This window comes from Aplidium turbinatum, chromosome 11 (genome assembly GCF_918807975.1).
Source record: "Aplidium turbinatum chromosome 11, kaAplTurb1.1, whole genome shotgun sequence".
In the NCBI taxonomy this organism is placed as follows: domain Eukaryota; kingdom Metazoa; phylum Chordata; class Ascidiacea; order Aplousobranchia; family Polyclinidae; genus Aplidium; species Aplidium turbinatum.
This window is the reverse complement of record NC_137482.1, coordinates 8,721,818-8,749,180: the sequence shown is the minus strand read 5'-3', so window position 1 is coordinate 8,749,180 and position 27,363 is coordinate 8,721,818. Positions and strand designations below refer to the sequence as shown.

At 38.6% G+C, this 27,363-nt stretch overlaps 1 protein-coding gene across 2 annotated transcripts in view; it reads left to right on the top strand.

Moving 5' to 3' along the window:
* Positions 1–1,335: 1,335 nt before the first annotated feature.
* The window catches only part of LOC145779320 (cilia- and flagella-associated protein 47-like), a 34,605-nt gene continuing 8,577 nt past the window's right edge, over positions 1,336–27,363 (top strand). Inside the window, exons 1-50 of one of the 2 annotated variants that reach the window (XM_082590877.1) lie at positions 1,336–1,485; positions 2,095–2,249; positions 3,060–3,314; positions 3,919–4,147; positions 4,233–4,387; positions 5,008–5,144; positions 5,661–5,749; positions 6,047–6,187; positions 6,521–6,714; positions 6,878–7,060; positions 7,562–7,756; positions 8,511–8,608; positions 9,132–9,295; positions 9,613–9,732; positions 9,975–10,102; positions 10,359–10,490; positions 10,743–10,881; positions 11,448–11,564; positions 11,892–12,077; positions 12,504–12,632; positions 12,926–13,073; positions 13,249–13,352; positions 13,643–13,845; positions 14,795–14,956; positions 15,318–15,482; positions 16,246–16,377; positions 16,817–16,932; positions 17,220–17,328; positions 17,661–17,800; positions 17,991–18,125; positions 18,469–18,561; positions 19,062–19,204; positions 19,373–19,581; positions 19,792–19,944; positions 20,299–20,400; positions 20,609–20,882; positions 21,082–21,194; positions 21,647–21,848; positions 22,282–22,440; positions 22,612–22,704; positions 22,793–22,905; positions 23,234–23,450; positions 23,701–23,844; positions 23,925–24,116; positions 24,288–24,474; positions 24,698–24,871; positions 25,302–25,558; positions 25,818–26,012; positions 26,204–26,370; positions 27,044–27,245. In XM_082590877.1, coding sequence (XP_082447003.1) covers positions 1,336–1,485; positions 2,095–2,249; positions 3,060–3,314; positions 3,919–4,147; positions 4,233–4,387; positions 5,008–5,144; positions 5,661–5,749; positions 6,047–6,187; positions 6,521–6,714; positions 6,878–7,060; positions 7,562–7,756; positions 8,511–8,608; positions 9,132–9,295; positions 9,613–9,732; positions 9,975–10,102; positions 10,359–10,490; positions 10,743–10,881; positions 11,448–11,564; positions 11,892–12,077; positions 12,504–12,632; positions 12,926–13,073; positions 13,249–13,352; positions 13,643–13,845; positions 14,795–14,956; positions 15,318–15,482; positions 16,246–16,377; positions 16,817–16,932; positions 17,220–17,328; positions 17,661–17,800; positions 17,991–18,125; positions 18,469–18,561; positions 19,062–19,204; positions 19,373–19,581; positions 19,792–19,944; positions 20,299–20,400; positions 20,609–20,882; positions 21,082–21,194; positions 21,647–21,848; positions 22,282–22,440; positions 22,612–22,704; positions 22,793–22,905; positions 23,234–23,450; positions 23,701–23,844; positions 23,925–24,116; positions 24,288–24,474; positions 24,698–24,871; positions 25,302–25,558; positions 25,818–26,012; positions 26,204–26,370; positions 27,044–27,245 — 7,899 coding nt within the window. The remainder of the gene's footprint in view (positions 1,486–2,094; positions 2,250–3,059; positions 3,315–3,918; positions 4,148–4,232; positions 4,388–5,007; positions 5,145–5,660; positions 5,750–6,046; positions 6,188–6,520; positions 6,715–6,877; positions 7,061–7,561; positions 7,757–8,510; positions 8,609–9,131; positions 9,296–9,612; positions 9,733–9,974; positions 10,103–10,358; positions 10,491–10,742; positions 10,882–11,447; positions 11,565–11,891; positions 12,078–12,503; positions 12,633–12,925; positions 13,074–13,248; positions 13,353–13,642; positions 13,846–14,794; positions 14,957–15,317; positions 15,483–16,245; positions 16,378–16,816; positions 16,933–17,219; positions 17,329–17,660; positions 17,801–17,990; positions 18,126–18,468; positions 18,562–19,061; positions 19,205–19,372; positions 19,582–19,791; positions 19,945–20,298; positions 20,401–20,608; positions 20,883–21,081; positions 21,195–21,646; positions 21,849–22,281; positions 22,441–22,611; positions 22,705–22,792; positions 22,906–23,233; positions 23,451–23,700; positions 23,845–23,924; positions 24,117–24,287; positions 24,475–24,697; positions 24,872–25,301; positions 25,559–25,817; positions 26,013–26,203; positions 26,371–27,043; positions 27,246–27,363) is intronic. The other variant, XM_082590878.1, reaches the window with a different exon arrangement.

Below are 27,363 nucleotides of genomic sequence, written 5' to 3'. Positions count from 1 at the left end.
AGTTATAAGAGCATCTGTATGTTTGTTTTTGCACAGCTTTTAATTAATTTTCTTTAAAAAAAATTGGCATTTACCTTACCTAATTTAATTTAGCCTGTTAATCTCCAAAATTACACCAAATTAAGTTTTATATGAATGTTATAATAATAATATCATCCTTTTAGTTTTTCTACAAGATACAATGCATAAACAACAGTATAAACAGTAACACACTGACTACCAGACTACAAACTAGCTTTGGAAAAAGAGACGCAATTTTATTTTTCCTTTCTGCGGGGACTTATTAAGTGGTAAACGTAAATAATTTCAATTAATTATTTTGCTTAATTTGCTAGTTTAGCTTGACAAATCTTTTTTTTTTCTTTATCACATTGGGTACCGTATCCTAGAAAACTACTTTTTTGCAAAGTTTGACATTGAAATTTCTGTTATGGTATGTAATGTACGGTACGGTATGTGTGCATTTGTGTAGCTTGTAGGTTGTCGCAGCAGATGGAGTGTTTTATCATAGACACTGTAAAGATACAACAATTTTTCCTATGAACCAGCTGATTGCAGTCCTTGTGACACTTCTAGTACTCAGACAGAGAATTGATTCTTGCTTTGAAGTTTGTTTGGTAATTAAACAAGAAAAAAAGGAGCTGGTACACAAGCCCCCCTCCCCCCTTGGTAACTCATGACAAAGACAGGACTCGACCAAACATATAGGGTGAAACTACTTTACCTTTGCTTTACTGTTCACACACTTTAATCCACATGTTTTGGTCAATTCCTCTTTGTCATGAGTTTACCAAGGGGGGGGAGGGGGGGACTTGTATACCAGCTCCGAAAAAAAAAATAATGGCAGCAGTGAGAATCAAACTCACATCATCAAAATGATTAACTCCCAAATGGTGTTGACAAAACCATCTCATTACTCTGTAGACGCCAAATTGTTTGTTTAATTTACTTCTTATCAGAAAGTTTCAAGAAGAGTGCTCACAATATCACGTGGTTGCTGCAGCAACTTGCAGATTATAAATACGCCTACGCCGGTATAGGCTTAAATTTTTACATCAATTAAACAACCTATTGCGTACAACTTTGAAGTTAAAGTTTAATAAACATAAAAGCTTATACATGATATTATGGAAAGCATTACCTGACAAAAGAAGATAAAAGGCTAGAACAAAATAACAACACATTTTTATCTCATTTCATTAAGTTTTCTATAGTTACCGTACTTAATTTTATATAATTTAGTTTGCATTACTTCAGAATTTTAGGTAGGTATAAACAAAGAAAACTGTAGATGGTATCAAAATAGATTAATATTGTCCTAGTGGTTTCATCGCAATGGATGGGGATGTGGCTGGTATTAGAATCATACCACCAATAGTTGAATTTGTTGACATTGCTGCCAATCAAGCATATTCAACAACACTTAGTGTTCAAAATGTAAGCAAGTTTAGCAAGAAAATTCGATTCCATGCGCCAGGTTCAAGGGTAAGTAAATTCTATATTACGAACTACGGTACTTTTGTTTATTTTTTGCAATTTGTTGATGTGGATTGTATATATGGAAAATATGATTCTTTGCATGCAAAAAACTTGCAGAGCTGATTATGTAAAGTACATATGGAAACATTAAACATTTGAAAAGTACACATCTGAATAAAATAAATTCATATCACTCTATGCAATTGCCCAATGAACTTTAAATGCACTGGAAAACTATCTACACTAGAAGAAAACGGCACTATTAGAGACTTAGGTACCGTACTAATTCTAGGTACAGATATCGCTAATGTGTTCTATGTCCATTTTACAAATGCTTACAATGCTCTGAATTTGTTTTATTCAAGTAACCCACATTTCGCACATTTCAAAGAATTTAAAACTAAAATTTTGCTTATTACGTGAAGTTGTTTGTGTCTTGCAGTTTTCTGTAAGATTAATTCTTAAGTGGAAAAGTGAAATGCAATTTTAGCGACTTCATTATTACACATCCATAATTTCAAAAATAGTGTACGGTACGGTTATCACAAAAAATCAAAGTATATACTTATTGCTCACCACTCACATATCATTCCTGACAAAAAATGTTTTCTTTAGAAGTTTAAACTGTCTGTGAAGAACCCTGAAAAACCTGTTGCTCCCGGACTGGACGTCATTGCAACAATTGAGTATGAGGGAGATGCTGCTGAGGATGCAAGAGATCGAATCATTCTCTCTGTTGATGATGATGTCATTGAAATACCTTTATATGCGTGAGTTTTGAAATAAACTCTATTTTTTCTATGTACATTAATATGTTGAACCCGTATGCTCTACAAAAGGATGTTGTATGCATGCTTTATACGAAAATTAGTATAGATTTCAACAGCCTACAGTTTTTTCAGCTGCCTGTATGTTTTTTCATTACAAGTTTACTTATTTAATCTTGAGCACAAAATGGCACCAACGCATTTTTAATTCAGCAAATATTAAAATGCATTTGCATCACAAGCATTAGGCTATGCACTGACTAGGCGAAGCATTTGATATAATAAAGTTCATATTTAATATTATGTCTGGTTTACTCACTGTGTCTTTCAATCCTTATTTTTGCTCACTTAGCGGTGCATCTGCGTGTAACGTTCTTTTGTAGACTACGAAACATCTCTGAGTGCTATTGGAACCAAAAAGTAAACATGTCACAATGCTGAGTTATGAGGAAGATAAAATTACTAAAAAGCGTCGAGATCAAAAAGTTTTACACACACCGCAATACAATTATGCTTGTGGACTGTGGTACCGTATATGCTACAGTAGCTTGCAACTGCGCTAAGTTTGAGTGATTATGTTTCTGAAAAAAGATGTAATTATTCCTCAGTTGTAGCTACCAGCTCTTGTAAACTACTGTTCATTGTTCAAAGAGAATGAATGTTGTACTGTTCTAGTATCCTTGAACAAGTTTTTGAAATTACGTTAATTATTGTGAAAATGATGTAAATATTTCTAAGGTTAACTACACGGTATGCATATTAACATTTTATTCATTGTCCAAAAACGTTGGCAGTTTTACTGTATTCATTTAGATACACCCCAACCCCGTTACTGGACATCGAAGGGCCAGTAGATTTTGGGATGGTCGTGGCGCATAGCCGAGTCATCAGCCAAGAGGTAGCTCTTATCAATCACGGTTCCGTCACCGGAACATTCAACATTACTTACGACGGGAAGGAACCGATAGTGATTTTTCCAACATCTGGAGAAGTGCATCCAAAAACAATTCAACTAATAAAAGTGGATTTAGTGACGGATAAACCTGGAACTATTAACGAAACTGCAACGTAAAAATTTTTTCATTGCTCTTCTATTTCGTATAGCCTAATGTAGTAGCCTACTGTAGGCAGCAGTGGCCGAGTGGTTAGCGCGTTGGGCTCGCAGTCGAGAGCCTGCATGTTCGACTCCAGCCACCCGCACTTGCTGTTGTTTCTCTGGGCAAGAAACTTTACGATAATCGCCTCTACCCAGTGATCGATTTCGAGTAATGGGTAGTACCAAATTTAAGTCATAAGTAGAGTAGACAACCGGAAACAGACCTTGCAGTCGGCTGCAGCGTGGGTCAGGTGTACGTCGGAAAGCGTACACCGATGCATAGCGCTCAAGTCCGCTTTCCCGCAATGCAGGATAAAGATAATAAAACAAAAAACAAAAAGAACAAAAAAGTATTATTAAACTGTGTATATATATGTTTTTTCCCGAATAGTAGCCTAGTGATACAGACAATTTCTTGTCTGGAAAATTTGTAATTTTGAGTGTTTCAACTTTCAATGCACTTTGTCCTTTCGTTTTATTTAGTGTCTTCGATAAAAATAAACTAAATGAAAAAGTTACCTTAAGCCGCGGTATGATGCAAAAATTTGACAAAAGAATTTATTTTCATGTTTACAGAGTAAAGTTGGAAGGCATGAAAGATACCAAACTGGAAATTAAAGGATGCATTGTTGACCAATGCCTTCAATTTTTGGCAAGTGACCAAGAAAGTCCACTTTCTTGTGTCGCTTTTGGTCCAGCTTTTTATGGCACTGATCGTATTGAGGAAGGTTTTCTTTTCAACAGCGGCCCAGAACCCGTCAAGTGGGTTTCAATACTCGAAGAAGGTGCTGATGGTGAAGAAGCAGTAAGTTCCTTACGGGGTTTTCAATACTTCTTTTAGTGGATGTTCGCCTTTTCTTGTCAGTCAGTCAAGCAATTGATATTTTTAGGGAACGGATCTGACAAAGTCAACTGCTGCCATGCTGGCTACCTCACCAGTAGAACGCATCAGAGGACGTGCATATGACGTATTGACTTCCCTTGTATCAACCTTTCCCAACCAAGGACAAATTGGACCTTATCAGAAAATTCCAATCACTTTTCGGTAATCTAACGTACACAATCACTACATGTAATAATTACTTTGAATTAAATAGGCTATTAAATAATGTTTACGAGCTGTCAAGTATGCTTGCAAGTGTTGTATACGTAGCCTATCAAATTGTCTTAGCTTCTACAACGTAGATCGCACTATTGCAATATGTCTTTCCAATGTAGATATAACTAAACATTTTATGACTCTCCTCTCCAACGTGACCGGGTTAATTTTCTTAATCGTGTGTTCTTTTAGTTGTATTTCATGTGTTTTTTGTTTACTCAATTTGCTTGAACCGTATAAGGTATGGAAGCGTTGATGTGATGCTCAGAGATAGACAAACTGAACCGTATGGTTGAAACCAATAAATTGACTAGATTTGACCTTAGCGTTGTGCGTTGATATAGTTTCATGACATACTTTTGTTTGTTATTTTTAGTCAATTTGTTCAAATGTCATAATGTGGATAAGGAGACTTAGATTCAGCTGCTCTTTGGTTGTTTCTTATTGTAGTCCGAGCCCACGTTTCGCTAGGGAACGGTAAAAGAATTGGTCACTACCACAGAGCAAAACGAAAAAGTTTAAACGGAGAAGAATGTGTGAAAATATTTTGTTGTTTGTTCTCTTAGGTTCAGTCCTCGCTTCAATAGTTGCAACATCGGCTGGGAGGCATCAGAGAAACCGCCACCTCGCCAGGACTTCGCGTTATTCATGACTTTTGAAATGGTTGGAAGCAATGACAGTTTCATGTCAGATGCCGTCAAACGTACGTAATGTTTTGTTTTGTTTCTCTTGATATCTTGCTATCTCGTGTCATTCTAAATCTCTATAAAATAATTTACCTTCAATTTGTTAGCTGAAGAAGCTGCTGTCATAGAGTTGATTCTGAATAAATATTTTTTTTCTTTCGTGTGAGATAGGATTGTTCAGATTTCAGGGCAGATGGTGGAAAGCCAGGTGAGTGTAGCTTCGTCAGTTCTGTTATGCCACACATTCCATTTGGCGCCTTGTAAATGGGACATTCAAGAATGACATGGTCAGCAGTTCTTTCGCGCCGCACTAGCAGGCCGATGAGCGAGCCAAACCTACTTGTGCAATTGTGCATGTTAGAACGGAAGCGGCCGACTCCTGTTCGGATTCTCCTAAACTAAATAAATGATTTCAAGAAAGTAGATGTCTTTGCAAAATGACAGCCTGTAAAACAAATGTGACATCGCAGCACGGGTAATTTTTTTTTACTCTGATATTAACAAAATTTGATCGTAAATGTTTCTTTTTAAAGCAAATAAGAGGATTGAAGTGGCTGTGACTGCAACAGCTATTCCTGTGCTAATCAACATTCAACCGAGCAACACTTTCGATTTTGGGGAAGTAAGTTGCTTTGTCAAATTGTCATATAGACTGTAGGACTAGCCTACGGACTCGATTATGTATAAGTCTTCATTTATGCCATATTTGATTTTGAAATGGTATTATTTGGAATAATGGTTGCAGTGATACAAGGGAAACATAGGTATATTTCCTGTTATATATACACTAAACCTTCAAATTAGTTTTTTTTTTAACAAATTTCATTATTGTTTGGGAAAAAATGGCCGACTTCCACACAGTATTGATGTTGGTTACGACTTCCTTAAATATGGGTTTTAACTGTTTATATTTGATTAGGTGATGTGTGGAGATCATTCCAGCACTTTGTGTACACTCTCCAATGAATCTTCATTGCTTCCAATTAATATCCACTGCAGAAAAGTGGCCCATTTCAATGTTGTCCCCAAAAATGCGAAGATAGGTGCAGGAAGAAGTCAAGTGAGTAGAGACGAACTTTTCAATCAGAAAAGACAATTGATGATTTGTTTTTTTATTTATTTTTCTATATACCTTTCCGCTTTCACTTCAGTTTGTAAATGCAGTTATGCTCCAATATAGTTTTTATGAAAATTGACATGCAGAAATTTGTCTTTCTATTTTATATTGATGTACTATGGAGCGGTGAGATGGCAGACAAAGTGGTTGTAGTTCACCATCACTTAACTGTAGATTTGAATGAAAATCGTTATGTATAATATCTATCTTTACACTTTGGTTGACGCAACGTGTGTAGACGTTAAATTGACGAAACTGCTCTCTAAATTCCTCCAGGATCTTTTGATATCGTTTCAACCGAATCAAGCTGGGACTTTCCGACTCCTTCAAGTTCTGGACTTGATCGGAAAAGTGTGTGGAGTTAGCGATTCTGATGAAGATGTCACAAAACTTTACAGCAAATCCTTCCAGACTGTTCCAATCCAGTTGAATGGCGTGTCGGTTGCTTTGACAAAGTCTCGTGTCTTGAAGTTAGTAGCCTTGTTTTTTTCAAGATCACGATTTCAAAATATCTCATCTAACAAAAATGATGTTGTTATCGCAGTTTTAAGACGAATATTCTTGGTTTTATGCTGTCTGTATGCTTTGCTTTACACCTAAATGTAAAGATTTTAAATTGTGAAAAAATTGCAGATTGAACCCTGGCATTACACCGTTGCTGAACAACGAGATCGGACCATGTGGTGATGTCCAATTCGATGAGATCAACCAAGTGGTGCGCCAAGTCCGACCTTCCACCATAAACTCTGCAAAAACCAAACTGCACCAGTCCGACAAAATCCAAGACAAAGCGTTGGTAGCTTTTCCCAATGACAGGTATGCCGTGAGACAAACGTTGAGATATGAATCAGTCGACTGATCGTGTGCTTTTTGTTGATGTAATACAAAATTCACTTCTCTTCAAGCTGAGATGACGTTAGTTAGGCTATAATTTCTTCTCTTTTTCTTTCGTATGAGACATGATTGCTTAGATTTCATGGCAGGTAATGGTGAAGCGGTGGGATGGCGCAACTCCTAGCTCCCTCTTCGACTCACCGCTACCTAGGGTTTAAATTGGATGGGCATAATTGCTGAAGGAAAAGCTGATGAAAAAAACGAACTGGCCACCCTACTCTTTTTAGTTGCCGATGGCTTAGTAAACGAGAGCCTTATCTTCTTATGCCCGACGCTTGAATCAAGTATAGGACCACCTTTTTTAAGGGGAAGCCATGCTAGCGTAGCTTCGTCGGGTGCTATTATAGCATACATTCCCTTTGGTACTTCGTCTTGAAAGATTATGTGTGACTCTGCTTTCATGTCTCATGTTTTGGGCCTCAGGTCTCAAAGTATTCGTCCATCAAAGAGGGGCGAGGCCCATCAGACTCCTTATACCGGCATCCACAGACATACGTACATCGACCCCGATTACACCTACACTCCGGAAGAAGAAGAAGCTATCAAAGCACACAAAGACAAGTACAAGCTTTACTTGCAAGAACTTGGACAGAAGAGAAGGGAAGCTGATATAAACACGTCAGTCATAAGTAGTCTTTTTTCTTTTTTTCAGCAGTCTTTTTCAGTCTTTTTCAGCAGTCTTTTTTTTCAGCAGTAAATTTGGAAATCGAGTTGCCATGTTTGTTTTATTGATTTTAAGTGCTTTTATTTGGGTTTTTATTACTGTTCTTTTGTCATACGCAGTTAGATTAATAAGTGTGCTGCCATTTTCTGCTTACTTCACAATGCAGATATTAACGACCTGTTTTAGCCTGATGCTGCGAGTTCGCTGTGGTAATAGCGAATTGCACTAGCTTTCGGAACACTGTGCCCTAGTCATGTGCATTCGTCATAACACATGACTAGGAAACTGTGTTCCGAAAGCTAGCGCAATTCGCTATTACCACAGCGAACTCGCAGCATCAGGCTAAAACAGGTCGTTAATATCTACATTATGAAGTAAGCAACGATCATACTGTGCTGCTAAAAGCGAACCTCAATCTACAGTATTGCATTCTTCTGCTTAATTGTTTTATCCAATTTTTAAAGTATTTTTTAGTTTAGTCGGCTATTGTACTGAAAATTAAATAGTTTCTTAAAAAAGCCGTAGATAATATGACAATCTAGAAGACAAAACTAGTGTCATGATATGGCCGGGAAGTGCCAAAGAAAAACAACGGGGTTATTGCAACAGCACATTTTGTCAAGTTAGCTTGTCGTCTGAAAATCATCCAGAAACGGACATAAACCTGAACGCGACAAATCAAGTTAACTTGATTTGTTTTTGCTTCAGAGAGTTTAAAAAAATCAACAACGAAAAAGATTTAGCCATCAAGCCAGCTAACGGATTGCGACCACCAAAACTTACTGCAGCGGAGATAGAGAATTCAGGTATGATAGATTCACAAAATCATATCGTTATTTTTTCACCAATGTTGCCAGTCGTCGTCTGAGCTTCTGGGGCCGAGGGCCTATCCTTTTACCACCCCAGATTCACGATGTTCCCGGACTACACTGGAAGGCTGCTAGAGAGCAGCCAGTCTTTAGTTTCATCATCCATGACGCGCAAACCTTCCACTCCGTTAGGTGGCTTGAAGATGGTACAGTCATTGATGGTGTGGTCTGCGGTCTGTTCCTCGGCACCACATTCACTGGAGGAGGAAGAAGCCATTCCCCATTGGTGCATGGTTGAGCGGAAAAGCCCGACACCCGTAAGGAGACGGTTGAGGCGCACCCATGCCTGTCAAGTTGCCAGTAATACATGTAATTGTTTCAGCTTGATAGAAAATGATGAGGTGTTTAAGTCTGCAACTGCAATAGTTTTACTGCAACATTATGATGTTGGTTTATCAACACCAGTTTTTTTTTGTTTTAGATGACACATCATTATATTTTACACCAACAAAACTTTCAGTGTCCAACCAACCCGTGTTGCACGAAAAGCATCGCCTTCTCACAACAAGACAGTTGGTCAACCAGGAGCAGAAAGCCACTACTCGGCCGATCAGTCAAGGCCTCAACGCTGTTCCCACCACCTCAGTGGAGAAGTCAGATTGCAAACGAAGACTGTCGCCTCAGGTAAGGCCATGTGAGCCTTGGTTAGTTTAAATTGTTATCGTTGGACTGAGATAGCCTCTGAAAGGTTGTTCATGGCAGTTTTGCATATTAGTAGAGGCTTTAAGTTTAAACCACCGACACAGGCCTGGTAATAAAAACTGGCTGAGTAAAGCTTCCGATTTTTGAAGTATTGTCTGTGAATCATTTCATCCACTAGATCTTTGATTAGGCAAAGTTTGCACACAATAATTGTAAGAGCGTTTCATTTATCTGGGTTTCAAGGTTCACTCCCTGCTCATTTGCAAGAAATGGTAGTTGATTGTTTTCTTATCATCCAGGATCTCCACAAGGTGATAATCGGCCCTCCAACCATCGATTTTGGAGAGATATGTTTACGTTCCACCAACTACAAACAGCTGCATATCGTCAACAATCTCAACCACTACATCCACGTGCAAGTATGGGCATTTATACTGTACAGTATTTCATGCAGACAATACATTGTGTACAGTATTTCATGCAGACAATACATTGTGATTAGTTGAAGTGTAATAATTGTTTGCGTGCATAAAATAAGCACGAATTTTGCGCACGAAATTTTTGCCTACGCTTTAGCGCTTATTAATATGTTTAACACTTTGTTATGTGTTAAAATTCATATGTTATAATGTTTTTCTTATCTCCCCGTACACGCTTGTAGGTGTTGATCAACTGCAAAGAGTTGAGGCAAACATCTCCTCTTTCACAAGTGATCCCCGCCCTGTCGAAGGCACAATTCACACTTGTCTTTGAATCGAATGCTGAAGGAAAATTTCAGCGCTCAATTAGGTACGAAAATTGTTTCTGCAAGTAAGTTTGGATACTGAAAAGTTTGGGTGGTTATCAGGATATTTAATATTTATCGTTTCTAGTGCAAGTTGCAACATTCATCGTTTACTTTCACTTTCATCAGATGAACGTTGCAACTAGTGTTAGAAACGGTTTGTAAGTTTTGTGAACTTAAATACTTTTGCGTGCAGTACGTTATCCATGTTTTACATTTAAAACTTTATTTCCATGTTTTAAACAAACAACTTTGGTTTAGCTATTCGGTCAACTCTCAGCACGAGAGTCATGTATTGGTGCTAGCCAACATCGTGCCAGTTGCTCTCGAGTTGTCAGATTCCAATCTTGAGCTTAGCCCTGAACCCGGTCTGCCTGCTGATGCCGGATACAGGTGAGTATGCTGCCTTCTTGTTGCGAATTGTGACTCTTCATGTCGTGACAGTTTTAATCATAAACTTGTCCGTAATAAAAAAAAATTAGTTGCCACTACGCTAATAAGCAAGAAAAGATAGCAAAGTTGAAGATATGAAAGTTTTCATGACTTAAAACTCGTATAAAAAGTAGTTGGATAGCAGAAATATAATTCCACTTCTGCAGAATGTTTTGTTAATTTCAAAAATTTCCAAATAAATTTGTACAACAGATCAACAGTGACTTTAATCAATCGAAGAAACTACCCAGCTGATTTTACTTGGTCTCCGATACTGAGCGACAGAGGAACCGCCTTTTCTATCAGGCCTGCTACTGGAACTGTTGAAGCTTATAAAGATTTACAATGTGAAGTAAGTGCTGAGTTGCATTCTCCAGCACTATGCAAGGTTTATTCTTGACATTCCATGGACAACTGAGTTGCGGTGGATAAGTTGTCTGTGTCAATGCAGTGGTGCCCAACCTTTTGTAGTCACAGCCTTCTTTCAAAAAATCGTTGAGTCAACGGACTCGCAAACTTTCACAAGTGATTCAAAATGCCTTTTTTTTTTTAAATACATTTTTAGAACATGTGCAATGTGCATGCTAGTGGTTGAATTTCAATACATTTTCTTGAAATTGCTGGACTACCCTGATGATTCGGGATAATGTCGACTCCAAACTTGGAACCACAGATCTATGGTTACCGAAAAATGCAGGATAGCGAAGATATATCTAAAATTGTTATTAAAGCAGTTTTTGTGAACTTTCCTTTAACAGAAGTTAAGCAATTTCGTGTCACGATTCATAGCTACAGAGCACAGGTGGTACATTCCTGGGTGTACTCAAATAAGATATAGAAACCTAGCATGAAGTTACTGCAATCACGAAACGCGTGATTTGATCAATCGGTTCACGACTGCCAGCTGATATCTTTTAGGTTGTTTTTCACCCGAGCTATTTTGCGCCACTTGAAGGAGAATTTTACATGCAAGTCCAAAATGGCAACTCCATGAAGTTGAAGTGTCGCGCCACACTCGGTCCAGCCAATGTGAAGGTTGGTTCTGTGGAATATGTTTGATTAGCAATGTACAGTAGGCCTACTGTATAACCTACAACATATGTTACAAAATGTGTAACTGTAGGCTACCTACACTGTATGCTACGTGGCGTGAATATATTGACCTAGGCTGCTACACTATTACAAGCTGTTGCAAATGATAAAACAAAACTTTTATTTCCGACGTTTTGTCAGTTAGCACGACTTTCTTACCACGGGACGTTAAACGGTTAATTTACTTGTTTACATTAGTCGCGTAAGGAGACATCACAGAAACACGTTTTTCTAACTCAAACTGAAACGATAATGAAAACAATGTTCCAGTTTATTGAGCGCCGGATTCAATTCGCGAAAGTTCCACTGAACATGCGCACAACGAAGACGGCATTACTGCGCAATCCCGGACCCAACCACGCGATGTTTTACGTCATCAACTCCACACCTTTCCCTGGCATGACAGTGTCGCCTACACACGGGATTGTACCCGTTGGTGGAAACGCGGAATTCAAGGTAATGGAAGTAAATGGGATTGTTAGAGCAATCATGATAATATGATCATGATACAACTGTGTTAATCATGGAATGTAACAACATCAGCATCAGAGAATTACGAGACTTCGAACACATTGCAAAAAGCAACTCGTTGGAAAATGTCATGTTGACTGGTGGTTCACGCCAACCGAGCTAACGAACGACCAAAAATAAAATATTTTGACAACATCAAGAAAGTTACGAGAATGAAAATCATGTCGGAATTATTAATAAAGACGAAAGATAGAACAGAAATAGAAGGGAGTTTGTGAGGGAGGTCACAGTTAATTAAGCATGACAATATGTTAATCACGAGTTAAGAAGTTAATCATAAGATAGCTGAGAACTTTATTGCAATCGTTTTTTTTTTGTTCCTATACCAAATTTCTTCATTGTTGATTGAAGGTGTCACTGCTGCCAACCGCAGTGGTGAAATTTGACACCTGGATCCAAGTGAACATCCGTGGATGGAAGACGATTGAGCTGAGGATGGGAGGAACAGTGGAACCACCTGAGGTTGACATTGATGTCAAGGTAAGCTTGGAAGAGCACTCCGATTTTTTATACCAAAGCTTCGAGTAGAAGTTCGCACATAGCTCGAAGCTGCAGGTTTTTGTCTGATGCTCTTTAGGAGCTAACATCAGAATAAAATAAACCTCAATGTGGGGAAGCGTTTATAGTAAAAGAAAAACGAAATGTAAATTTGGCTAATCAGAATAATAGGCTTTATCTGCAACCAAAGCTTCATCTGCAACCTTTTCTTTGTTTACGAACGCTTGGTTACTCAAGTGTGGTTATGATTAACCTTTGACCTTGAACTTTAACAGGCCTTCAAATTCAACGGGGTCTACTGCGAATCTACTGTTTCTATTCCCTTTAATCTCATAAACCTCTCAACGACTCGTGTGTGTGCTGAAGTTGATCTTTCCAAACACACCGACTTCACACTTAGCATTCCAGAGGAGACAATTGACAGTAAGCTGACGCTATTGGGATATACATATACAAGGCATTAAACGATTCTGTCTGTTCTTTTTTGTCAAAACAATACCATTTGATGTCGAAAGGACAAGCAATGACGTAGTTTACTGAAAACAATAGACTATTTGAGTCTGGTGACCCGTTTAATTCTGTTCCTTTGTTGTTGCAGAAGAATCAAGCACAAACCTTGAAGAAATGTCCCCAAATAAGCATCTGATCGAACTGAGTGGCGAACAATCTCTTCCTTGCCAACTAATTTTCACCCCAACTTCGGTTTGTTTGATGACGATGTTGCATCGGCCATTCCTCTAATTTAGCTTTATAAATATAAACTTTTTTATTATTTAAAATCTAAAATGGCTACATTCGAGATGGATTTATTAAGCGAGTTTTTTTTCTGCATTCAATATATAAAACTTTATGGAAAAATTATTAAAATGTTTTTTTCTTGAGCATTTAAATCTGAAAGCTTTCATTATTGGACTGCTTATCAAGTACACCGTCAATTTGCTAGACTTTTCGTATTTTGCACCAATTCAAACTTCGATCTTGTTGTCTTGTAGGTCGCATCCTACGACTTCACACTCCCGGTCCTTATCAACAAAACTGGGGCCCCAAGCCCAGCCCCAAGTACGTTTCCCCCAACCCCCGTCCCTTCTGAGCGCCATATTATTACCCCAAGACCCATCCTCATGTCAATACCAACCCCAAGAAGGAGAGTCGTTGCAACTGCGCTCCGACCAACTTTAGTCCTTTCTTCACATGTGTGAGTAGATTTTTAGTTTAAACATCACTGACTTGGTTTTTGTTACTGTTCCAGTGTTCCTAGTTCATCATCTTTGGTATGCTCTTTCATGTTTTATTAATTTGAATGTAATATAGGTATTATTTGACAATAGAATTGCAGATTGCTCAGCAAGGAATACTTTGTGATGTCATTAAACACGTTGCCAAACACCAAGATAGACTATGTTATAATTCATTCTTTTAAAAGCAGGTTTCATACAGATGTTAACGTTAGTTTTGTGAAAACAAACACCTTGAACAGCTTAGTTTTGTTGAATTGAAATTTTAAAAATGCTTGTTTCAGCAATGCGGTCATTCTAGTGCTGAAATTGTTACACAAGCTTAAACATTTATGAAAGCCATAGCTCACCGCTCCGGCAGTTTGAGCACTCTGGCAAGGTGGGTGGCTAGGTGAAAGTATCCAAATGTGGTTCCTTGCGTACCACAAATGGAAAAATCACCACGCTGAATTACTTATATAGTAATAAGGCGTTCAAGTCCAATCTGCGTTTACACTGATGAAACCTTAAGGTCGAAACAGTGACGTCCTGTCTGCAGTTATGGAAACCATAATATGTTCTTCAGCAACAGCTTGTTTTGCTCTTACTTGGGATCATCAGAAGGTTTTTTTTAGCCTATTGAAATAGAATGAATAATTCTGGTTTTTAGCGAGTAGAGGTTTTTAGAGAGCATAACTAAGCTTAATGTAATTTGCTCTGCTCAGCTTTTTTGCTTGGCATTGAGCACTTTTTGTAATATTAATAACATTTATTGTTCTTCAACGACGATAGATGTGTGTGTGTTTCTGTGTGTTTGTGTATTGTATGTGTGTGTGCTCTTTATCTGCTGTTATTTTCATTTTTGAAAGTTTCAAAATGTACTGTTTTCCAAAACTATGATGATTGTGAGACACGTATACATTTTCTCAGTTTAAATTTCTCGCTCCCTGTCACCTACATGGAGATGAAACTTTCTGACGACATCGGCGGAAATCAACAGCCACTCGTTCTCAGTAACAACAGCGACAAGCCATTGCACTGGGAGATATGCGCCAGTGCTTCCAAGTCGTTCATAGAAGATTGCACCTTTGCGTAAGTAAACCTCCTTCTCGAGATGACTATGCAGATTTTTGTTTGGCGACTCATAATTCAGCACTGGTGACACTGATAAAGTAGCGTTACATTATTTACATACTGTATACTGTATATATATTTTTTTGTTCTCAAAGTGATAAAATAAAATAAAAACGTTTTTGACTATTTTTTTGTTTTCTTTTGCATCATGATAAATGCCTTGATTTTGCTTGGTTTTGTTTGCTAAACGTTTATCAAAGTAACTTATGCAGCAACACTGTGTGTATTTCTAACGAGGTTTTGTATTTCTAACGTACTGTAACTAAATTATGCATGGTGAAGAAAAGATGTCAATTTTATTCGCTTTTAAACTTTATAGATTTTTGAAGCCTGGGGGAGCATGGTTTCCGTTGGAAAAGATATCTGGAGATTTAAATCCTGGAGATTCTTACAAAATTTCCATTGTCTTTAGCCCAAAGAGAGTCGGAAAATATCACTACAAGTTACCAATCTATTTGAATGATGATAAGACCACACCCTACAGGTTCATGCACCAATAATTTGTTAATATTCCAACTTTGTAGCACTTTCTTAGCTTTTTCAGCTCACAGCCCATTTTTGCTGGCTATCTTTTGGTGGAAAATTCACTACAAACAGCTTTTGTAGCAAAATTACAATGAAAATTCCAGTGAGAAAACAATACAATCTTAACAAAACTTATGTAATTTACTGTTATGGGAAGCTTGGGATTGAGTGTTAGATGTGAGAAGATCAACGCAAGACTGGATCTGGGAAAGGTCTTGATGCAACTTATGGTATTCAAAGTATCAGTTTTAAAACTGGTGGTGGCCTTCCATATTCTTATCCACACAGTCTCGTTCTCACACAAGGTTTGTGGCATTAACTTGGATACTCACCCATCACATTTTCCTAAGGAAAGTATGAGTTAGTTCGATGGGAGGAGTTCGCTTAAAAACAGGAGGATTGCAACAAGTCGAAACGCTTTGTGATTTTCTTAAGGAAGCACACAAAGCCAAGTACGCATCGTGTGCTTACGGCACAAGATAAGCTCTACCGAACCTCTTAAAAAAGCATTGCGATTCACTGGTTAAAAGCGCTACGCACATAGAAAATAATGTGTGCACTGAAATAGCCATTTTCGAATACCTTCAATCCTTTACAGAGGAATAGACTGAATGTTACTGTATTGCTTGCGTGCGTCAAAGCCAGTTCAGCATATATATTTTTTTAATATACTGTAAGTAAACAGAATATACGCAGCAAGTAAATTTTATTTTTACGTACAGACATTTGACCTTGAAAGCTTTTCTTCAAGCGCCCAACATCCTGTTTAATCCTCTTGCTTTGGTTCTAACACCAGTTCCTCTTTCGACAACAGTCTATGCTGAATTCAATATGACGGCTAGTGGGTATATCAGGTAAGTGGTAACTACATTTCTAGTTTTTCACGATAATCTTTCACGGTTATGCAACTGAGTACAATGCTTCAATGGCTTGGATCTCTTTTGCTGCTGGAAGAAACTTTCATGAACGTTTTAAACCTTGCAACGTTTCCTATGATTCCAGTTCATCGGTGTGCTTTATATCGCATATTCTAGCCACCACCCTTTTTTTCCTAAGGCACATTATTCACAAGAAACGAAACTATATAAAATTACTGTTTAAAGAAATTGGTATTTTTTGTAAAAAATTAAAAACAAATTGCAACAAATGTTAAAAAGAGTCACTTTACAAAAGCCCACGTTCGATTTCGTCTGCAAGGAACAGCTTAAGTATGTAAATTAGGAAAACATGTCACATTCAACTTTATTGTCTTATAGGATGCAAACATGACCACTGACCAGGTATTAATTTCAGGGAGCAGAAGTTGAAAGTGAACGTACCTGACGCGGAAGGTGACGATGGTTCAAAGATCTCCTGTTTCTCTCTCGAATTTCCGCAAGGGTCGACTATTTCCGCGGCCAGCTTTACCGGTGAGTAAATTCATGCTTTCCAGTGGTTTACTTGCATTGCAAAAGTTGTTAAAGTTTGTCGAAACTTACTAACTGCTATTTGAACCAACGAGTTCAAAGTAAGATACCTTTTTGAACAGTTTGTTTTTAAGTATTTTAGTTGTTGCTGTTATAAAAAAGCGATGGCCAAACTCGACTACGTTTATAATCGTTCCCGTTGCTGTTCTGTGAGAACTCTTTTTGCCTTTGAAAATATTTAGACATCATGTCAACTTATGGTAACGTTATATCAACGTTTGTCGTTTCAGGAATTGATGAAAACGTGTCGGTGACTCTGCCATGCATTCTCACCTTCAGTTCGGAGAAACCAGTTTCCGCAACGGTTGACATCAGCATCACTGACGAGACTGGAAGGCGGTGAGTTTTCATTCAATTGTGTTTCCCAGTCAAGAAAATCTCTTTTTTACATCATCTCAAAGTCGCCAAACGTTGAAACAATGTAAAAATGCAGGTTTTGTTGGTTGGTTGGATTGTTAACTGACTATTAAAGCAGGAGATAATATTTGTCATAACATAACATGGGTCCAGCAAGAGGTAGAAGCGACAAACGCGAATTTAAAGTGTGCTCGACGCCGAAATGATATACTAAGGAGCAGTCGCTAGTTATTGTGTTTGTAGAAAACGCCACGTAGTCACATTGCTTGTATTCGTATGTTTGCTTTGTTGATTAATTGTAACTTGTTTTGCAGATTTTGTATTCCTGTTACTGCTACTGCAGACAACTGTCTTCTGACTGTCTACCCCTTCATTGCCGCGCATAGAAATGATCACCAAATTGTGTGCGAACAAGACAAGTCACTGAGGGGACCTACACAAGAAGCTAACTCCGGTAATGCAAAGCTATAAAAGGGTAACGCGTTCTAACGCGTTACAATTAATCGAACCCCCTAACGTTTCTCATTTTTTTACATTGATTCAACGACTTTATGCGTTGAATTAATGTAAAAAATATTTGATTTGTTGTCTGCGTTACAGCTCTTATTGAATTGCTTTCATCTTTTGACAAAATTTGTTTGCAGCTAGTCTCGGAGAAGCCGTACTGTTGCCTTGTACGTCACCGACGCGATCTTCGACCCGGGGAAGCACCAGCGTGACGAGTTCTCATTTTGGAACGACGAGTTCATCTTTCGACGAATCCACGGGTTCTGTGTCAGGTTGGTACCTTTGTTTGGTTGGCAGTTAACATCTTCAACGTAAGTGATGAGCATTTTGCTAACTACTCTTCTATTTTTGAGAGAAAAATTGATATATGCTTTCAAAATCCGTTTATAAAAACATCGGCCAGCTATTTTTGTGTTTTTCTTCATGTTAAGCTCTGTTCTATTTGATTGAGTGGCGAAATAGAAGCAACACTAACTACAAAGGTATTACTTCGCTTAGCAGAGACAGCGGTACAAGACCAGATGGTCATCTAAATTCCAGCTACAATCTTGTGCATGGTAGGCTACTACTACGGAACCAGATACGATATAAATTTTCTGTTGAGTGTTTCCTCAGATAGCTACACGATGAGTACGTCATATTACACCTCTTATTCGTTGCCAATATCGCCAAGCACACCATGTTCTATTGTATTTAAGTCGTCAGCAGGTGAGAAAGTCAGGTACAGGGCAGGTAGTTAGATTTTTGAAGACAAGTCAACGAAGAAACTTAGCAAGAAGATACCTCGGTACTCTGGAGAATTGGCTAGCCAGTCAGATTAGTCATTCAAGTTGAAATTGGTCAGGCAAACAGTCAGTATGTTTTGTAGAGGCAAGAGTGTGCAGAATTATAATCTCCAGGTCATTTCAAGAAGTGTATAGCAGAATAAAAACACAATACCAAACACACATGTGTCTGCTTATGGGCTTTGTGTTTTCGGTCACTCTGCCTCTAATGAGTTTCATTTGCGCGTATTCGTTTTTTTGATAGTTAGCAATGCAAAACTGGTATAAGCAATGTACTAGATCAACTACTTCATTTAAATATGAATCTTCACGTTTGGTGGTGGAGAAAAAGCGAAAATATAAGATTTTGAACTTGTGCTTTATTAGGACATGGCCTGGAGAGGATGCATCCTTTCGCGTTCACTTCTTTATTTTTATTTTCAGAGTCGGAATTTCTTCCCAACTCTCGGGATGGCGCCCAACAGGCTGCGCCTGATAGTCTCAACACTCCGTCGTCGAAGCAGCGAAACCGACAAAAACAATCTTCTTCAAAGGAAATGGCCCAAGATGTTGCGCCCATTCAGAAGGTACCTTCACTGACATGTACCAACGATAGTAGTTGAGAGTTTTTTCAAATCTTTTTTAAATGAACAGTCTACCACTCTACCTGGTAGTTTTTTTTAATAAATAACAAGGTTATATTTTGTCTTCTATCTCCGTGCAAAAACTAATTCATTTATTTATTTCCAATCCAGCTTGTCCGCATGAACCAGAAGAATACTGACGATTCGACGACACAAAGAGACCTTGTTTCTCGCTCTCTCGGTTCTGCCGTCTTCCCTTTTGAGAGTTCGGTTGAAGCGCACTTCCACCACGAGGTGCTGATGGCGGCTCAACGCTGGTTCTCTGCAAACGGTTGGCCCGGTGGACCTTTCCCGATAATCGTACCAGAGACGATACGAACGTAAGAAACATAAACGCATTTTTAACATTCAACATTTTAACTGTTTGAGTGTTTTTTTTTTATTTCTATTAATAAATCATATCATATCGCGCAAAACCGACAAGACATCAGCAAACGCTAAATTAACGTTGAAACAGCGTCAGCAAACGTTGAATCAATGTAAAAAAGAACGATCAGCATGACCCTGGTTCACCTGGTTTATCTTTACAGTCTCGTGTCGAGGAATATGAATGATAACGACGTGGGCTCAGCTGTTCGCAAACAAAATGTAAACGAGGCACGCAGGCCGTCGTTGCTAGGCGACAGTAGTCTCAGGAAAGACGTGAAGACAATCTACGACATGTTACAGCATTTGTGTGGAAGGTGAGCAACTTCACGTGTGTTGCCTAGACAGCAAAATCCGTAATTTTACATTACTTTTTACGTCTGCAGACGTTGAATTAATGTAAAAATGACGGATTTTGCTATCTGGGGTTCATTTGATCTATATCTAAAAAAAGAAACAACTCCCGAGAATTGTGGCCATGAAAGTTGTGTGTCTATGATTGAAAGTTTAGCACATAGGGTCGTAACGACAGCAATAAACAGCGGAAACAATTATTTTGTTCACGATAAGAGTGAATGTTTAAACTAAAACAACTACAAAACTGTCGTTACTACAACGTTGTGTTTTGAAGTCAGTGGGTTACTCTAGATACCGGTCTTTGTGCATTCCAGAGTTGTGCCTGGTATACCAGTCAACCAAGCTCTACCAGCCGACCCCAAGGAGAGGGTCTTACAACTACACTGGATGCATTCCACTTTGTTAACATTCTTGAGGTATTCTTGCTTTTACATGTCACTTCTCTAACATGTTTATTTGTCGATGTAGCTTAGTTATCTGTATTCTCATGAAAAACGCGTTCAATTTTTTTGTGAAGTTTTTAAAAATTTAAAGCGAATGATTTTCTGATGATGTTTTTTATGCTGCAGTGTCGCAACCTTCAAGGGATGCTTTAGTCGCTAACATCTTTGAGTGACGTTTCAGGGGCCAGGGAGCATCTGTGTCAGCGATCAGACCTGAGTTTCTGATGACACCTCAAGACTACCGATGCTGGGTCAAAGTTCGCGAGCGCGCGGCAGCCAAGCGTGAATCGAAACAGGAAGGAAAGACGTGCGGAAACGGTCCCATGGAGGCAGACGGCACGAAGCGAGTTGTTGAAGAGAAAGAGCCCACTTTGTCCACGATCCATATTGAAGATGAATTGTTCGAATCGGTGTCAAAAAGAGCGTGGACTGATTTGCTGCTCCAACTTTTCAAGGTGAATAACAAAGAAGACTTTGTGAGTAAGACGCTCTGTTTTACACACTAGCAACAGTGGAGAAACAAAAAATTACACGTTTTTTAAACGACGGATGAAGGTATTTTTTAATGATTTGTTCATCTACTGCAGAATACTACGAGGTGTAGTCTTAACTTACACTTTATACATACCAACAAGGCAGTTTCTAATCTTTTAGGTTCTGGTGCTAGCTCGTGTCACACCTAACCAATACTCCAGCATGAGGTCTTTGAGCAAAACAAGTCCTCTTCCCAAAGTTAATCCCGATCCTCTTGTCAGCAATGTCTACAGGTAGCACTGCAATATCATTTGTCTGCTATTCATTTACTAAGTAGTTAGATGTCATTTCTGTTTTGTTTTGCTTTTTTTCTTGTAAACTACTGTATAGACTAGACTTAGAGTATAATATTCAAAGGCAAAATGTTTTCATGGACTTAGTTTTTGTTCACACAATATGATCTTCCAGTAGATACAGATTAAATAAAATCGTTTTTCCAATTTTACGCCAAGTATAAATAACATTGAAACCTAGTTGTGTTACGTTTTTAATTTTTTTATGCCTCAGCTATGTTGATGGGTTTTTATTTTTGCTGTGATAGATAGAAACAAAAACAACTTAACTGAACTATATTTGTTACAAGTAATATTTAATGGCGGTAACAACACATTACAACCGCAAGGTATTTGTAAATAGATTCTTCATGAAAAATTCTGTGTTTATGCTGATTTGTGTTTGTGGACAGCGTCGGAGAGAGAATCATTCTTGCGTGGCTCAACCATCATTACGGTCAACAGCGCCACACGGTGTGGGGTGATCGAGACACGATCCCGCTCGAGAAATCGAAAGGGGCGCTCCCCCCTTCAAGATGGGTTGTCAATTTTGATTACGATCTATTGGACGGCTTGGTGCTGGCATCAGCCCTAGCAGCTTATTGCCCGTGGCTCGTGAGTAGATTTTTCTGCAATAGGATCCATGCCTGAACGCATTGACTTTGATTAATTTGTCTTGACCTTGAAGACATTTGTAGCCGAATTGATCGGTCTTATTAAAAAAAAAAAAAAAAAAACATTATATCTTATTACACTGAATCTGTGGCTAACGGCACAGAGTGCCCACGTCTGGATCGGCAGACGAGGTTTTTTGTTTTGTTGAGTAATAACATTAAAAATTTACGAAAATGCCTCTGAATTTTGCTCTTGCTCTGCACTCAGTAATCAAGGAATGAATTCAGGGTAATAGGCTTAATGTACTCGGAGCTCCTCTATACGACTGCTATAATCCTGTCTGTTTTGTAAAGCGTGTCTGCGATGACTACATCAGTGCCAAACAAAAATACCCATCCTCATTATCATTATATATTTTGCGTACTTTCAACAGATAGCGGAATTCTTTAGCCAAATGTACACCTCACCTGCCAGTCCAGAGCAATGCCTGCACAACACACTGATACTGGTCAAAGCCATGAGAAATGCTGGTATTGATTACGACATCCAGGCGACCGACATAACCGATCCAAACCCGATTTCACTGCTTTTGGTAATTTTAATTAACTCAAAAGTACAAAAATGTCATTTGTGAATTATAAATAACCTAAGCATTGCTTTCTTCAAAAATTAAACCGCGCAAAGCCTGAAAGCAGTCTCAGTGAAAGCAACATACGTACAACCGTAATTTGATCGCAAATTCTTACTTTGATTTTGTTAACAGCTGTGCGTGCATTTGTACCAAAATCTGCCTCAGTACTCAGCAAAAACGAAAGTTCACTTTGTTGGCTCACTCCATGCGTCTGTGCGAAGACAGGTGAGCTGTAGACAACCAATAAGTTGATCTGATAAAATGTAGTGTTCAACAAACGCTTTTCGAATCGGTATGTTTGCATTGCTTGCAGCTTCGATTGACAAACTCGAGCTCGAAGCCTTTGAAGTATTTTGCAACAATATCCGGTCGAGATGCTGCAGACTTCCATTTGCCAAAAGGAGATGAAATTTATCTTCCTCCAAAGTACGTTTCAAAATTTTTGCTCTTCTTATTGTGAACCATGTTGGTTTTGCAAAGACGTCCCATAACATCATTTTCTTTTTTGTCTATACGCGCCAGGGTTTACTGGTATTGTTTAACTTTGGATTTTCTGAACTGACCATTCAAAGCACTTTGTGACACAGTCTTTCATTTGAATTCTTACCGGTATTTTTCATATGAAACCAATTCGCTGTCTGAACATACGTGTACTTGAAAGCCTCAAAGTTGAATGCACTGACGCTTGAACCTAAGACTTTGGCTTCATTTGAAACGACTTTCCATATTGACTCTGGTTCTCCGTATCGTTCAGATCTGTCGCAAGCCTTGAAGTTGCCTTCACGAGCCGATTGATTCGGCCAGCAGAAGCTGTACTTGTTTTGGTTGGACGTCGCGAGTGTGGGAAGGTGACGACAACAATAGGCTCGACCTTGGTTTTCGTGCTTGACACAGCTATCGATGATATTCATCCGAGCGGGATATCTCGCGGAGAGGCACCTTGCTACGAGTTGCAAACGATTGGCGTGCCGGTGAGATTATTGTAATTTTATTCAGTACAACAAAGCTTGATGTATGGAATGATAGTTTTTTCATGTTTTTTTTTTTTTTTTTCTGAAATTCCAATTAATTAACCCAACTCCGAAATGTACTCAGTTAGTTTATCTTATCTCTACATATTTCTCTGTGTCTTTTAAGTTTTCCTGCCGTTATTAATAAAGACACATTTACTATGAGGTTAGTATGACGGAATATTTTGTTTGACTCTCCACCATGTTTTAGGTCACTAATCCTTTCAAGAAGTCGGCAATGTTTCGCATCGTCCTCGTGGAGTCATCCGATGGTCCACCATCTCCCTTTGACATCGGGAGTAAAAGTGGCTACAGAAAGAATTCTCGCAAAACACTTTCCACTCGAATTAAATCAGTACGTTTCAGCTTCTAAGATTTCTTTCTGACCAGTTTCAAGATGAGAGAACTCTTCCTTTTAATGATTTTTGTTTTCAGATAAAATCTCGAACCGACCATGGACAAACTAAAGAGCCGTCTCCTCCTCCTTCTCCTCCGTCAGAGGAGCGGATGGTACCGGAGAAGGGATCTCACCATACCCCAAAGCAGAACATGACGTCGCAGCTGACGTCACTTTTTTGTCATCAGTCGGAAATTTTTTTGGAGAGTCAGCAGACAACTACACTGCAGGTGTTGGAAGCAGGAAACTTTTGTTTAAAGCAGGAAAATATCCTTCAACTGTGATGCTACCTCTTTGATTATACTCAACGCTCAAACATCAATGTTTTGTATAATCTTTCTATTTGTGGTCTTATTTTAAAATTTTATTGCTTAACACTGCCGTTTATTGATGTTTTTCAGCTGGAATTTCTGCCATTTAACATTGGGAAGAAGCATTGCTCTGTACTCTTTGTAAATGAGGATGTAGGAGAATTTCTGTACGCTGTGGAAGCCGTGGCCACCCTTCCTCTTCCATCTGCTGTCCCCCACAACTCCGAATCTCAACATTCTGTTCGGGTATCCAGTGCTGCTGCACCGATCAAGAGCGGTGAGTTTTTATAAACGGCATCTGGTCATCACAAGATAAGCAGACTAGAAGTTCTGTCTGGCTATCAACTCAAAGCTGGTTACATGCACAAAGTTTTCTGTGGTCAGCCACTGATATCTACAATTACCTGTTGAAGACAAAGTTTGTTAGCTAAAATTTACAAATCTCACTCTACAAAACAACTTTGATGTTTATTATCGGCATGTTGAATGCATATTTTTAGGCAAAACAGCGCGCAGTGACCCTGACAATGTGGTATACTGGAAATGTGAAAACAATTCGGTTTTGCAAGAAAATCTTCAGATTCCAGTGACGAATGATTCGAAAGAGCGAGCGCTTCGTGTTGCCGCCCGACAGCGAATGTCAAAGAGAGAGGAAGAGCGGAGAATACTCACCGGTATGTGCTTCCCCGCCGCCAAAGTTGACAGTTTGGCATTGTTTCTACGTCTAGACATTAAAATGATCTAAAAATGACAATTTTTGCTGGTTGCCTGCACGCCAAGGGCTAAAGGAATTCCCCATAATAATGGTTTCGGTAGTTCGCTTGAATTGGTGCAGATGTAGTGGTGGGCCAGTTATACTATTGTTATATATTATTATTTGTTAATTAGGAAATTAAAAGATATTATATTTCAATTCTTATTTACGTTGCATGGAGTTAACGCTGTTGACATATTTTGCATTGAAACCTGGAGTTTGATTTTAGTTTTGTAAGGTATGTTTGTCGCTACAACTAATAACGGTTAAACAGCCTCATTCAATTTTTTACTAATAACGCTTTTGTAACGTTGCTTTGACAGTATTTTTTCAACAAATTTTTGATACAGGGACCTTGAACAGTGGATCTGTTACTGCGGCCATTGCTGCCATGGGGATGATGAACGTGTACGACCAGAATGACAGGGAAGGTAAATTCGTGTCCGCATCCGCTCCTCCTCCTCCGCGAAGCCATAAGTTCACCGTGGAATGCTCATCGCAATGGTTCCAAGTCCCAGACTCCATTATCATCCCTTCTCCGATGACATTCGGTCCACCGCCCGCGTCTGAGATGAAAGCGCTTCACGCGCGACCCAACGACAGACAGGTACTGAATGTGGTTGACGAATTATTTGGTTCCCTCTTCAGATCTCATCATTGCTTTTTTCACCTAAGCAAGAATCTTGTATTCAGACTTTTTAATTGTGCTATTTAACATTTTTTTAAATTCATTAAGCAATCTGAGACTATCATCGATATATATCTCTGTTTGTGTTATCGGAACCACGTTTAGCGTGTTTAGAAATGAGAATACAGTTATCTTCACTTTTTAATAATATTTTCACTAACATCAATTACTGTTTTAGGATGATGGGAGTGTTCCGCTACCAATTAAGTTTGAACCTCAAGGTCCAGGACACTACCCATGTGACTTGATATTGCGCTCTCCTGGCGACATCCGCTTGTACAGGATCGACTGCACTGTGAACCCTGCTGGTACAACTGCTAAGTTGGACTTCCGCACACCGGCGCATCAGAGCATAACGCAGAACATACCCATTGTGAGTTTTTGGCTGCCTGTTATTTTCACGATTTCTGCATCTTTTGTTTTCATATACTTCCAATCGGATTTTTATTATTCTTTGTAGGGAAACTTTTCTGTACTTTTGAAATTTATTTTAATATCACTTTAACGTTAAGAAGGGTTGGATTGACGACATTTGCTAACGGAATTCATGCTTTTTGTTCCCAGCAAAACTCGTCCAACCATGATTGGGATCTTGAATGCGTGATAGATGCAGACGAGTTTTATGGCCCAAGCCACATGACTGCCCGTGCTGGCCAAACCACCTACTACCCTCTCATGTTTAAGCCACACTTTGAATGCACCGTGACCGGGAATCTGATCATTAAGAACAAGTAATGAAAATTAGCAAAAAAACCCATCTCATATCTAGAGCTGTAAATACTTTCAGAGTGATACCATTCAACGTTATCATTGCTACCTGGAGATGCGGCTTGATTCGTCCCTTTTGCCGATTTTAATTACCGCTGCTGCTACTGTCTGACTGACTTAAGTTTTTTAAGATTTCTTTACTTTTTTTCTGACTCGTAATGATATAAAAGCTTTCTGTTGCCTTGGAAAGTAGAAGAAACTAAGAAAGAGTAAGTTAAAAAATGCTCAATGCAACTGTTAGTTAGTGGCTAACAGTTTAAATGAAATTTCATGAATCAAATTGTCTTTGGTCATCTTTGGTCGATGTAACATCACATTGTGTCACCTGGGAAGACAGTAAAGAAAACGTTAAAATATTTCATTCATACAATCATCAGAAGTTAGCAAAATCTGGAAAATTCTGCAGAATGTGACAATTCAGACCGTATTTCTATGTAGCCATAACGTTATGTATGATTTTCTTTAAAGAAATGGTAGACAAAGATAGGCTTATAAACTATTTATTTCTGCTAGTTCAAATTGTTTTCTACGTTAATAGATGCTCATTTTGCACATTAACTTTATTACGCAGAATAGAAAAATATTTCTTGCTTTCCTTCACTGCTGTATGTAAGCTGTCACAACGATATCCCTTAGGTCTGGCTCCCAGCACCTGTTCAATTTATGTGGTGTTGGCGAAAGCCCACTGGCACTGGAACACATTGAAATACCGTGCAAGTGCAGAGATGTGACAAAATGGAGCGTGAAAGTGCCAAACTATGCCCCACACAAACTCGCATACAAAGTGCTGACCGACATTGGATGCTTGGAAGGGAACGATATTCTTCCTGTGTTGAAGGTTGGTTATGTAGAGACTGGAAAAGCATGATTTTTTTTTTGCAGTCATCTTGAATTCAGAGTGAACACAATTATAATGTGACATGATCCTGTTATTTATAGATCTTCCGTGTTTTTTA